Source organism: Rissa tridactyla, chromosome 8, assembly GCF_028500815.1.
Source record: "Rissa tridactyla isolate bRisTri1 chromosome 8, bRisTri1.patW.cur.20221130, whole genome shotgun sequence".
Taxonomy (NCBI): Eukaryota; Metazoa; Chordata; class Aves; order Charadriiformes; family Laridae; genus Rissa; species Rissa tridactyla.
In genome coordinates, this window is record NC_071473.1 from 44,783,256 (window position 1) to 44,797,189 (window position 13,934).

Consider the following 13,934-nt stretch of genomic DNA (forward strand, 5'->3'; position numbering starts at 1 on the left):
GTTTTATTTTACAATATGACATACGACCTAAACGCCTCAGAGATTTTACTGCACTCCAGAAAATACAGGAACGCTACTGCAGTGTCATTTGCAACCCTCTGATAACTGTTACTGAATTAAAATACTTAAAGGCCAATTGAGATGGATCAGCTGTTTTTGAAGTGCTTTTTTCTAGGAGAAACACCATTGACAATTAAATGTACAACATGAAGTTCACAATTCTAGATACACTTTTGAAACTAAAACCATTATGTTTAAGGGACAGGATCCATCTGGGTCCCAAAGTACCAGTAAAAGTTTAGTATCTGACTGTCATTAGAAATAATCATCTGTAACAGCTAATTTTTTCAGCGTAAGCCCTCTCCTGCAGTGCAAAATATCCAGGCGAGAGCTTACTCGAGCACAAAGGGGACTTTACAACAGCAGCAGCAAGTATGAGACTCATCAGACAAAGGTGCTGTTCATTGCTTGGGTTTTATTTTGTTTTATTTTGTGTTAAACAAGCAAACAGTATACAAGGTAGGGAGTCAGGGTATGTCACTTTCAAGCCCAAAGGCAGTGAATTTATGTTACATCAGATAATCCACAGTAATTGCTTACATGCGTGGTTCTGTCCCGTAGTAACCGAGACTACTCCTCTCTCAATGAAAGAAGGGTGAGCCATTACACATTTACTGTGAAGTGAAAGCATATGTTGGCAGGAATGCACACACATACGTGTGTGTGTGTGTATGTATATGTGTGTGTATATATATAAAATAAATATAGGCCTAGAGATTACAATTTTTTCATAGATTTTATCATCAATGGAGCTCACAATGTTCCCTAAAACTGCTCACAACCTGCTCTTCATTATAAGACCTTGTTTTCAATTGTACACAATTCTGCTAAACTAAAAGGCATTTGTTTGGGGGTTTACCTGTTTGTTTTTAATCAAGAGCTTTGGTAGTGGGTTTTTGGGGAGGGAGGTGTTCAGCTAAGACAGCTCAGCTGCTTGGGAGAACAAACTTAGAATATGCTTTGCAAACAAATTTTGAAATAATGACAACAAAAAAATCCTCAAAAATATTAGCCTATGATGTCATATCCAAATTTGGCACATTCTCAACTTGAAACATGATGAGACCCCTGTGTAAGATGCACCTCTTGCAATCCCTACAAAACATAGACTGGGACAGGACAGATGCTGTGTGGGGAATTTGAAAGAGTGAATAAGGTGACAAGACAGGGCAGGAGTCCAAGCCAGGGACTGGCAGGGACCAAGACCAGAGTCTTGAGCCAAGTTCTTGAGACTGGGGGGAAAAAAACCCCGAAGACTATTACAAGGACATAAAAACTGCAAACTGCTGGCATAGCAAACAGGTGAGGGGGGGTGGGGGTGAAACAGAGCTAACCTGGAGCAGCAGAAGAGGGGGACAGCTAGAAATGGCTGAACAGACCACAATGCAGCAAGTTAGTTTGGATAAAGCATCAAGCAGGAGCAACAGGAAGAGAGTAAATAAAGTCAGCCAGACAAGGCAATTGAACAAGAAGGTCAGGGGCAGGAACTGGGAGCACAAAAAGGAGGAAAAGCCTAGGAACGAGGATAAAAAGCCTGACCGGAGGCTGGCGTTGTACGCTAGCAGAAAGGATTGGATAGTCACAGAGTAGATATGATCGGTATTGGAAAAATAAGCAGACTCCTAGGTGTTTGCTCTCACTGCCAAGGAGTCTCTCTTGTTCCTCTGCCTATTCCTGCTCCATAGCAAAACCAGGCAATGTGCATTAGTAATACTAACTACAGCAGCACTAAATACTAATTAATACTGCATGTATTAGTTATTATGTTAACTAAAGCAGCAGATGCCTCTGCCAGGAATCTCAAGCTTCTAACCCTGCAAATGAAATGCATAATGCCACTGGGTTTTTTTGCCTTTTTTTTTTTTAATTGCTAGGAAGTTGCACAGAACATACACTACATCAAAAAAAAATATTGCACAAAAGATGGGGTGTAAAACTTCCTCTGAGAACTTCCATTCTTCCCCTTACGCATACACATTAAGGTAAAGTCCTTAATTACATGATCACAGAGAGTTTTCTACCTGGCACCCATGTCTTTTAGTGCACGCAATGGATTCAACACGGACAGTGAATTGAGGCTGTACATAAAAAACCACTCATACCGCTATTTTCAGAACTCTGGCCACTCTTGCCACAGAAACAGTAGGGTGAAAGAAAGGCTGGGAAAAGATGAAAAAGAAAGACTGAGCTGGAAATGAAGGTCTTCTGTCTTAGGGCTAAGACCATTGCAATGTTGCCCCAGGATCTGGATTCTGGCCTTTCTCAGCATCACAGGAGGATTCTGTGGCAAGGAAACGAGTTTAACAAAATCATTGAGAGATTGCTGCTCATCCTTTCTCTGCCTCCAGGGGTCAAACCTGACTGTTTTATAACTGCTGTACGCTTCCAACTGCCTCTAAGGTCAGTGAGCATATTGTTTTGAACTTAAACAGGTGTAAAATGCCAAATACTCCAAACTAAGTCTTAAAACACATACCAAATGTTCACTAATATTCTTGCTTTTAATCTGTCCTGGTAAGACTGAGTTTATTCATCTCCCCCATCTCAGAGATACTGTAAGAATAAATTCACTGATTTTAGGGCAGTAACTGGTGTAAGCTGCCAAGGACATCAACACTGCAGGGTTTGAATGCAATGCAAATACAGTGTAAACAAGGTGTTGAAGGAACTCTCTGTGTAATAGTAAAATATTTATTTTGAGGGGTGAGGTACAAAAGGATTTTGATATATTCTTTTGGCAGCCCGGATGCTTCCCTGTGCCTTCACAAACACAGTTATTTTAACTGTAGGTAGCAACAGACAGAATTTTGCAAAAACAAGTCAGATTAAGAAAAACTTTATCACAATCCACTGGTTCCTACTGAAACACTTCCAGTGTTTCGCATTATGATTTCTGTTTCAATGACTGCATCTTCTATGACTAAGGCTGTCAGAGTTAAAATTCATAAATAAACCTACTTTAGAATCACTGGAAGATGGAGAAAATCCTCATGATTCCAGAATCCAAATTTTCCTTGTACATATTACAGTGAGCCCCCAATAAAAAACAAGTCGCAGAGCTTGCAGTGACATGGGTAGGGGACAGGGAATGAGCCAGCAAGGCTGGTTGTCATAACCCATTTATGGTTGCGTGCTTAATCTCTCCATTAATCTCTTTATGGCAAGTCAAAAGTGAGGACACCACATTTATTGGCTTACAAAGCATACAAGTCACCCTGCCTACACGCCTACTATCTGCAGGCTGAAAACAGCCAATCTGACCACGGTTACCTTCTGACAGATCCGAGTTAGGCTGTTGCTGTGGATCTGGGCAGATCAGCCTGATCAGCTACAGCAGCCCATGCCCAGAGCCTGAGGACTGAACTGCTCACGACATGGGTAAGTACCGGCTGTCTGGGCAGCACACTCTCTTCTAACAAGTGCTGCCTCTCTCTTTGACAGAAGGGCAGTGGGAAGGGCACAGTGGGATGTCAGGGCCGACATCCCCTGTGGGCTGCCACATCAACTGTAATGACCTACATCTACTCTTCTCCACCGTTCTCCCCTCTGGCTTTCTGCAGTACCAGTGCTGTTCTGCTATTCTCCACATGGCACAATTAGGAAGAGGGATCACCCTGCTGTATAGTAATTGTCAAAACCATGTATTTTTCAGTCCTAGATTGGTGGGGAAAGTGACTTTTCCTTCCTTAAGTTTTTATGGATCCAGTACATAATACTGCTACCATCAGAGCAAGACAGCTCTGCTGCCATAACTGACAGGATAAACTTTATGCATTCACACCACCTGCTCCAGGAAGTGACAGGAATTAGCGGTTTGCCAAAAACAGAAGAAAGGCAGAAGTACAGGTCTAAATTAATCCCAAATAATTTTTATAGTAAAATTTATATTAGAGGGATAATTTGCAGTGGGATATTTTGTTAAGTGGAACAGGTAAAGCATGGAGACATTCCTGCATGGAAAGTCTCGGTTTCATTCTGTTCATAGTTGAGTCAAGACCAGCAAGTTTTCTAGAAAAATACCTTCTCCCCCCCAGCAGACTCAGTGTCTATTCTGACTTTTGCAGATGTCTAAATCCTTGTCTTGCCTTCATTTGATTAACAAACCCATCACATCAATTACTGAAGTTTACCAAAGAAAGGAGGACAATATCGAACAGTATTAAATCTGCCCTTGTTCGATCCAAATCACGAGTTCTCTCCCAAGGAAAGAGTTCATCACACCTTCCTTCAGCTCACTCACACGTTGACTACTTACTAGTAAGAATGAAGACAATTCATCCCACCACCAGTACAAACCTGGTAAAATACAAAGCATCTCCTCAAGCAGTAGCCAAAAGCCACAGTCTGAGAGTTGAAAATTTTGGTGACAGGTTTTTGCTATGGTTATCATCTTAATTCTTCTGCTTTGGAACAAAATGACTTATTTAAAATTTAGGCAGCCAGCAGGGCAAACGTTTGCCCAAAAGGAGAGTCATTTGCAAAACAGATTTAATTTTAAAGTATCAAAACATCATCAAAACAATAATACAGTAATAAAATTCACAAGTACCCGGGCGTTTAAGGCCAGTTGTTTCATCTGCTTCCCTTCCCAAACAGCACAGGCAAATGCATACATCACCTCAAAAAAACAAATTAAAGAAAACCCCAAACAAACAAACAAAAAAACCCAAACAAAAAAACCCCACAACCCAAAAAAACCCCAAGAAACTGGAAAATACAGAATATAGCTGATCACTTAAACTTTTATCCTGACAGCTTCCAATGTGACACAGATATACTATACCTTTAGTGCTAAGAATCATCCAAATATAGCATAACTGCTAGTAAATTCTTAGGGTTTGGTTTGTTGTTGGTTTTTGTTTGTTTTTGTTTTTGTTTTTTTTTTTCAATAACGCTTACTACTCCCTGTGGCCACCGATGAGTTTGCTGTTGCAGTGAAATCATGCGCTCCTCCCAGTGGGTGCATTTTCTAAACAATTGACATTCAACAATAGATAGCGTTGAAGCATTGGTAGGGCAGCTCCAGAGAACGACATACAATTATGTAAAGCTTTGAACAAAGGCATTCACAGAGGTCTCAGGAAATGGATTTTCATATGATTAGCCGTCACAGTATGTGTTACGATAAATGCTGCAGGCACAGAGTTCTCCTTAGTTACTTTGATTCCTTACAGTAACTCTACTTCCCCAGTCTTAAATGTACTAAAATACATCCTGAACTGGAAAAAAGGGGAACACCAAGTTATCTTTTCAGTTATTTTTATGCACCTCTTATCTGCACACTCCAAGGTGACTGAAATGGAGCTTTCTGAGTGTATCATGTCAAAGTGACATGACTCCAAGTCTGGGCACTGTTCATAAATGTGATAATTCTTCCTTGCAGAATTCAGCACCTTTCACTTGAAAGGACACTCAAAGAAGTATTCTATGACTTCACTGAAATAGTTCTTTCACCTACCAGTTGAACTATTTCCCCCCCACCCCTTGGCTAAATGCATATCCTTCCTCTGTTTAATACTGCCCTGAGGTAGCTTTAAAAAAACCCTAAAACTGAATGGAGGACTCAGTCACTTGCATTTGCAAACACACTGTGCTGTGTTTTAACTTTTAAAAGCTGTTTCTAACCCTTAAACAACCCATTCTTCTTATGCTAAGATAACATTCTTCCAGATGCTTTTGATGGAAGTGACATCATGAAGTCTTCCCAAGAACAGTTTTGGAGTGCTTTCATGTTGCAAGTCCCCAGTGAGCTTAAACCAGGTCATTAGCTCCAGACAACAGGAGAGACAGGACAGCAAAGCCCACAGCACAGGCTGCAACGGATGGCAAGACCCAGTGTGAATACTGGGGCGACTTGTTCACAGAGCTTAGTGCTCCTGTGTCAGGATTTCTAGCTGAGCTTGAATTAGCTGGCTACTTTAGCCAACTAAATTCATACAAGTTGTCACCAAAGCAGTTCAAACAAATCTACGTCCATTGAGAACTCTGCTGCTGAAATATCATTCTGGAGGAAATTTCAAAATTTGAAAATTTTAGGTAAACTCTTTTGATCTTACTGACTTCAGAAAGGAAAGGAATATAAACCGGGATTGTGGACAACGTTTAATGCTGAATTAGTAATGACAGGTTACTCTTCCTACTGAAGATTTGTGAAATACATGGAGAAACAAAAACAACAAGGAGATTTTAAAGTGCATTTGTAGTAATCCCCTCAATTTGTATTCTTTATATGATTGACCTGTTCCAAATGCTAGATTGTTATGCCTAATTATCCAGGGATTTAAATACTTTACTGAACCATAATTCAGAGCATAAAAAAACTCTGCATCTACTTTCTGAGAAATCCTAATCTGAACTCATTTAAGGAATTACCTTCCTTCAGGATAGTTACTTCCCAGTTCCTATATAAACTATCAACATGTTTTGGGGAAATTTTTAATCCTATAAACTGTACGTCAACTTGTTTCTCAAAACATCTTAAGATCACACCTTATATAATAGCAGTTCTCTGCTGGATGGAGAAGAAAGAATCGAACACCCAGTTATAGTACCTTCATTAAAAAGCTCCCTTCGTTTTATAAACAGTACCTTAGATGTAAGGTCTCGGTGGAAAATGCCTTTATAGTGAAGATAACTGATTCCCATAGCAATGTCATATGCCAGTTTCACCCTCACTGTCCAGGGCAGATGCTGGTTGCTGTCTAATAGCTGTTCCAGGTTACCACAGTTGATGTACTGAAAAGACAAAGCAACATTTTTGTTAATTACTTAACGTCTTATATTGTCAGGAGTGTAATATTCATCAGTACACAAGTGTCCTCAAGCTCAGCTACATATTAAAAACTTTTTCTTCTAGACAAGCACAAAGTTGTAGATCAAGAGAGGCTGAAAACGTCTCCCTTCACCACCTGTACCAGTGCATTTATGGTAAAGATGCAGGCAACAGCCACCACTGCATTAACTCTATGGTATTTAAACATTGGTATTTGAAGCAAACATTTAGAAACACCAACAATATAATATCACCCTTTCATTTCAGTGTGAGGAAAATAAGGGCAAAAAGGACAAGGAGCTGGCTCTCAGGCAGAATAAGCCAACAAAGAGAGACCTAAGTATCCAAGTGTAGGTCACGGAGCCTGATCAAGTTCCCAGGTATCAATTCCCTAAATTGAAGCCACATCAAAGAAAAATATTACAACGTGTTGCTGTAAGTTACACTTTTTCATTGCTGTATCTACAAGTCTTAATCAGCAATCTGATTCCCACTGCGTTCAGTACTGCATCAGCTCCATCAAATGGCAGCCCTCATGAGAAGGAATCTGCATTAAGTAGAAGATAAATGCTACAAGAAACAGCGAAACAAAGCAGCACCTAAATGATGCCAAGTAATATAACCCAGGGTTAAGACATGGCAGCTCCACTGCTTCTCAAATGATCATTACAGCATCACTGGGCTTATGCTTTATGTATAGACCCTTTACACCACAACAGCAGCTACGCCATGTTTGAGTGGCTTCTTGTTTTGCTCCCAGCCCCAGTTTCCTCACCAGTGAGAAAGCAAAAAGACCAGCTCACTCTGGAATGAAAGCCTGGCAGCAATGCAATGACTTCTCCCAAGAAAATCCAAGTGAAGCAGACAGGATAACTTGCTCACAAGCCTGCTCCAAGCATGTAACGCTACAGCAGGCTGCACCAGACAGCTCTCCAACTCTCTCTCAAGAGGCTTTGCACTTTTCTGTGGCGTTCAGCTGGACAAAACATACGCCACTATTATCACATTAAAATTAAAATTGTAATTGCTGTTCTTGTTATTTTGGAAACTTTGAACTTGCTTATATTTTGTCGGGCTTCTTTGTGCCTTAGAGCCTGGGGCAGAAGGCACACGTGAACCACACACCGTGCAGTGGATGTAGCTGATCTCCTCAGACTATGTCACTGCAAAGGAAAGGGCACGCAGACTCTACTATTAAGTCTGGGGGTCATGGCTCACACCTCCTGGACGGTCTACAAAAAACAGCTTCTTCCTTACAGTCAAACCCTGCCTTTTTCTGAGCTCATCAGTTAATTTTGAAAACCTTTTTCAGCAGATGCGCAAGTTTCACAGGTGACTATTCAAAGAGGTTAAATTGTTCGGGCAGCTGATGCACAAACCAACTTTAACTATGAGAGAGTTTACCGGGAGGGGGCACCAGGAAGCAGCGTGGGGCTGCACTGCACATTCCCGGGAACGGGGCTCGTCCCAGCCCGCGCACAGCCGCACATCCCACCGCACAGCCGAACATCCCACCGGCGGTCCCAGACGTGACCCCTCTCTCCCCCCCGCTCTCTGTCGCAGAAGCTCTGTCGACCGCTGGACAAGCCGGGAAGGACAGAGGCAGCACACGGACAGAGCTGGCACAAACATCCTCACCCTCAGCATCTGCTTTTCTCCTTTTAAACACGAACCTGGTCACGGTGCTGTGCATCCACCTTTTGTCCTTGAGCAACAGTCAAGGCAAAGGGTGAGTACAAGAGTTACTTCTTTGTACTCAAATGTTCTTCAAAGATGATTAATTAGCTCCAATCTGGGGCAGATTTTAGATATCAGCTACCTTCTCATATCAAAGGAGGCACTCTCACAAAAGGTGCCTGGGTCTAGGAAATGCTCCAATATTTAGCAATTTCATTTTCTTCTGACTGCTTCAAGATGCTGTTTCATATTTTTTGCATTAGACTAACAGCAGGAGAGTGCAATGATACACAGGAAAGGATTTCAAAATAAAGTACAGAGAAACCGAATGCTTCCTCGCATTGACTATTTCTAGACCAAACAGGCAAGCGTATTTGTATTTTACAATTAGGCAAGGAAAGCTCTTGAAGGAAAGCTTTTGAACTCTAGAGAGTAATCTGACTGGCACTTTAAAGTGCAGTCCCGTTCTTAAATAAAATAATTTTCTATCAAACTATTCTCTTTTGTGATGAAGACAAGATAACTTAATTACTCAGAAATTTGTGCTTAGCGCATATCATTTTGCAAAATAAAATGCCTGCTGGCCCCCCTCCAAAATCAGGGCAAACAAGACTTAACACACCAATGATAAAAATCGAATGTTTGGGACTGCTGTAGCCCAGGCACTGCAGCTGTGGGGGAAGGGAGTTGATCAGATGACTCCACTGGAAACTAGAAATTGCAGGCTGGTGCAAGCCAGAGATCCAAAACAACCTGGCTCTTATGGTAGGAGTTTGTGTGTCAGGAGAGCAGGGCAGCTCTGGAACAGGTCACTCGGAGGCTATGCACTCTCCATCCTTGGAGATTTTCAAGACCAACTAGACAGAGCTGCAGCCAACCTGACTTAATGTTGGAAACAATGCTGCTTTGAGCTTTTCCAACTTTGATCTTTCTCATTGCTTTTATTTGAATCCCTAAGGGAGCTAGGTGACCTTATAGAGCGCTCAAGGAAAAAAAAAAAAACATTGCTCAATATATTTTTATTTTTTTTTAAATGGCAAGTTGCTAGGATGCTTAAGGAAAAAAAATGGTGATTAAGATTCCTACATTAACTTCTTATATATTCTCAGCCTCCTTGGGACAGTGCAAGCAGCACTTCTCATCCAGTTATGTTCAAATCAGAACAATACTGACCAACCTGGAACAGAAGGCACTAAAGCACCTAGCTCAATAACACAATTATAAAGTGATACATCAACTACCTCAAATCATTTTACCTTTCTGACTGGGCAGTAACAGACCATCCATCTAGCACTACCATACTTGAATTCATTGGCAAGAAAGTGCAAGGGGAAAGAGAATCACTGGCCTGGCTTTCTTGTTTGGTTAGGGTTAAACTGTGGCATACCATGACAGTAATTGCTCCAGAAATGCTAATAAATAAAAAAAGCAACCCATAAGAGTATCAGCATACATACTGAAATGTGACAGTAGCTAGTACTATTTTGAGCATGCTCATGCTTTCCTTTTGAATAAAGTAGCCTACTGATTTGATCCATTGGTGACACATTAGTTAAACGCATCTAATGGATCTATTCCCCCAGCATCCTTCCAGTCAAATTGGCTTGCAGGGTCATTCACTCATCTAACTGCAAGGACTGGATTCTGGCATGGGCTGTGTGAAAACTGACACACATACGACACGGCTTCCATGAGCAAGAATCAAACCTGACTTTATCACATATACAAAACCCACCAGGTGTCCTGTCCAAAACTGCCACATGGCAAGTGCTCAGACCTCATTTATTAGAGATGCGACTTCTTGTTTTGGCTCTAATTTCTAGTGTACTTCTATGAAGCACAGCAGGTTAATCATTAAGTGAACAACTGAACTAAGATTTTCCTATAGACATCTTTAAGACTGTAGTTGATCTCACTTTTTAGCTGGCCAGCAGGTAATATTTGCATGCAGAGTCCTGAATTGTCCCTAAGGCAAACACCACACAGTGTGTTCAGTGCTCCCTCAGTGTCACATAAGTAATCCAATTCTTCCGGTCATGCAAGCTGATAATGCAAACAGCCAGCCTGATGGCCTATTTTTTTTTCGGAGCCCTTCAACAATGCCTTTTGGGAATAGACACAAAGTTATGTACATTATTTCCTAATTGCCAATGCAACTGAAAGAATAATACTTGTTCTCTCTTACTAGCATAAACCAGCTCTGTGTGGTAAGAATATCCTAAAGGATAGTAAGCGCACCTCTGCCACAGAGAATACTGGATTTTATTTTGTCTCTGAAACATTTCAGTGCTGGTACAGTAAGGCTACAGCACACACATCGTCTCAAAGCATTATTCTACTACAACAACAACAGCCATTGCGTAAGCGTACAAGCAATTGGAGCAGAGATCTGACCGGGCTAGGACAATGAAAGCAAAGGACACTACATTTCATAGAGACCTCACAGCTAAATGGAGCAGTGTTCAGACCTTTTCAAACTCTGTATCATCAGGTTGCAATGAAACAGCTACCCATTATTCCTACTGCTAGCTTTTTGTCATGTAACAGGACACCCAACAGTCAGTTTATCTGGTTGCCAGAATCTAAAAGTAACTGCTTTAGGTTGTTTACTTTGCATTTACTACAACTTAACCCAGCAAATTGAACACTGGTTTAAAAGATCATTTTAGCTCACAAAAATATTCTTTTCCTACAAATTGACCCATGGTTAAGGGCTCATGCTTTTTGTTGCTAGAACAAAAGTTCAGCAAAACTGTATTTGTTAAACTTCTCCCAAACCTTATGAGGAAAGAGAGCAGTAGCTCCTCAGAAGAACAAGTTTCCCAGATGCTCAGCCAAGCACAGGTACCCTCCGGATCAGAGCACTGAGGAGGCTTCTGATGTTATAGCGTAGTGCTACGAAATGCAAAAGCAGCACTATATAATCTTTTCCCACACAACAGTCAGGTCACCGGGAAACATGCTATTTTAATTTAAGAATAGGATAATAGGACTGCTTCCTTGCAAGAGACACTTGCAGTTACGTTATCAGACTCAAGCATACGCAATGAGGAATGGAATGAAATTCAGCATATAATGGTACTTACACATAGCATTACATGCTTCATTTCAGGAGACTAATACTGAACTTCAGCTGTCAGATTTCAGCCTTCAAAATTGAAACTAATTTTTGAACACACTAATATGAGAACTGGAAGCTTTTAAATAAAAGGCCCCTCAAATTCACATGATTCCAGCAATTATTGCTCAAAAACAAAGACTCCAAGTATTGCTAAGTCTGAGGAGGAAGACTGAAGGGAACTGCCATGAGTTTTCAATGCTACTTTGAAAACAAATATGTAGGTTTCAATATGTAGGTCTAATATAAATAAGCCACCAGAAAAAAGTTGGCCTGCTATTTACTCAGCTTTAAATGTCACTACTTGCCATTTAAAAAGCAACAAATAACCACAAGACACCCCTATACGGCAGCCTAAATGTTGCCAAAGGCAACGCATTAAGTGGTTACGAAAAGTAGGTGTGAACGGGTGCATTTAGGATGACCGACCAAGTGAGATAAGTAAAGACTAAGAGCTCTGGGGACCCAGAAGACTACAACACAAACACTGAGACAGCAACAAATTAATATACTGGAGAAGCCTAACGAAGAAAGCAGGCAGAGAAGCAGGAGGACAGAGAAACTAGAATCACAGCTGTAGCATCTTCAGCGTGGAGAAGTGAGAGAGATGTCAGAGCAAGAGCCAGGCTACATAGTTGGACTCTAAAGGGGGACTTGGAAAGCAAAATAACAACATTGCAGACATCATCTACAGATGCACTGAAGCAGCGTCAAAAAAGACAGAGCATGCATATTTGTGTAATTTCTAATGCTGGAAGTAAGAAGGTAAGTCTCGTGCCTAATAAAAGAAAGTTGAGATCTTTCCACTCAGCTTTCTGCAGAAGTTAAAAAAAAAGTTTTAAAGCACTCATTTCAAGAAGGACACAACCCAGTCTTCAGTTCTTGTATGTTTAACAGTCATCTGTCATACTCAGCACTCTCTAAGTGACTACTTTGAAGGCTTCTGGCTGCAAGACAACAAGGCAATGTAGCCTTCTGCCACAATTGGCATAATTAGCTACAGTGGGAGGACTGGAAATTTCCTCATTTCCCCCAACTGTTTTCATTAGCTTCAACTGTGCAAAACTGGAAAAGAAAGACAGTATCGGTATGTTCAAAACTACAATATGAGATACTACAAGTTGATACACAGAGTGACTACCAGATTAAATTGAATTGTTTTTGAAGTTAATACATAGACCTCCACTTGGTAGAAAAACACCAAAAAAAAAAAAATCAAAAAACCAGCAGCTTAAAAACCTACAAATCCACCTCAACCAAGTACCTCTGAGCAGTAACCTTCCATTTCCATTAAATATCTAACACATTAATTGCACCAAACAAAATAAATTAAACATTAAAAAAGAACAAGTTGGATGTTTGATTTGGGCTGTATATTTTTGGACAGCAGGTGAACTAATGTTGCCAGGGAGCAAACCACAAGTACTGAGAGAGTCAGAACATGCAGGTGAAGCAAACACATTTCAGAACAAAACTCAAACATTTTCATGAGAGACCAGAAGGGCTCAAGTGGCTAGGAAAAACAGTCTCATTGAAAGAACAGAAGAAAAGCCAAAAGGCTTCCTCTAAAGGCCACTTTTCTTTCCTGCTCCTCGGTTGCTGAAAAGCACAGGGAGAAAAGTCTGTAACTTATAGTCAATTTCTCTTCTGCTTTTCAACCAATACAAACAATTCAGTTCTTTAAGTAAAAATTATGTATTTTCTTTAAAAGTGTTAACCATTACAGGATGAAAATAATCTTGCTTTAAAAAGTGTCAGCTATTCATAGAGGAGAGGGCAAGCTTCCTCATGCAATTGCCATGGCACGGTTATTCATCAGAACTCGGGACCAAAAGCCAAGAAACGCAACCGATCTACCTCTCTTTCTTCTTCCCTGTAAATTGCAGCATTGATTGATTCACTGGCTCCTCCTTCTAAAAAGGCATGTACAGGCATGGCTTATTTTCTAAGGGCAAACAAGAATTAACATGCACTAACTCAGGAAGGAGCTGTAATGAAAACCATTTGCTGCATTCCAAACATTGAAGTGCTGGCATGGAAAAGAATATGGCAAGATTTGTCTTCCTTTAATTCTCTACACCCAACAGCTCTTATGGTCAGCAAGCTGAATTTATCCCTTTCCTGTCATTCCGTTCAAAATTTAATGTTCACTTGCTTGCCTGCTGCTAGAAACAGATTACTGTAAGTAAGGCTTCAACTGCAGGCCCATAGCAACGAGGCGCTATTGCAACCCATACGTATGAAGGGTTTGAAATACTTCAGGAAATAAGCTTATTTTGTTGGAACCGGAAAACACTCCCAGTGTAT

The 13,934-nt window shown here is 40.8% G+C and overlaps 1 protein-coding gene across 2 annotated transcripts in view; it reads right to left on the minus strand.

Annotated features, from left to right (window-relative positions):
- TESK2 (testis associated actin remodelling kinase 2) overlaps positions 1-13,934 on the minus strand; it is an 86,602-nt gene that overhangs the window by 20,232 nt on the left and 52,436 nt on the right. For both annotated transcript variants that reach the window (XM_054211176.1, XM_054211177.1), the window contains one exon: positions 6,649-6,795. In XM_054211176.1, coding sequence (XP_054067151.1) covers positions 6,649-6,795 — 147 coding nt within the window. The remainder of the gene's footprint in view (positions 1-6,648; positions 6,796-13,934) is intronic.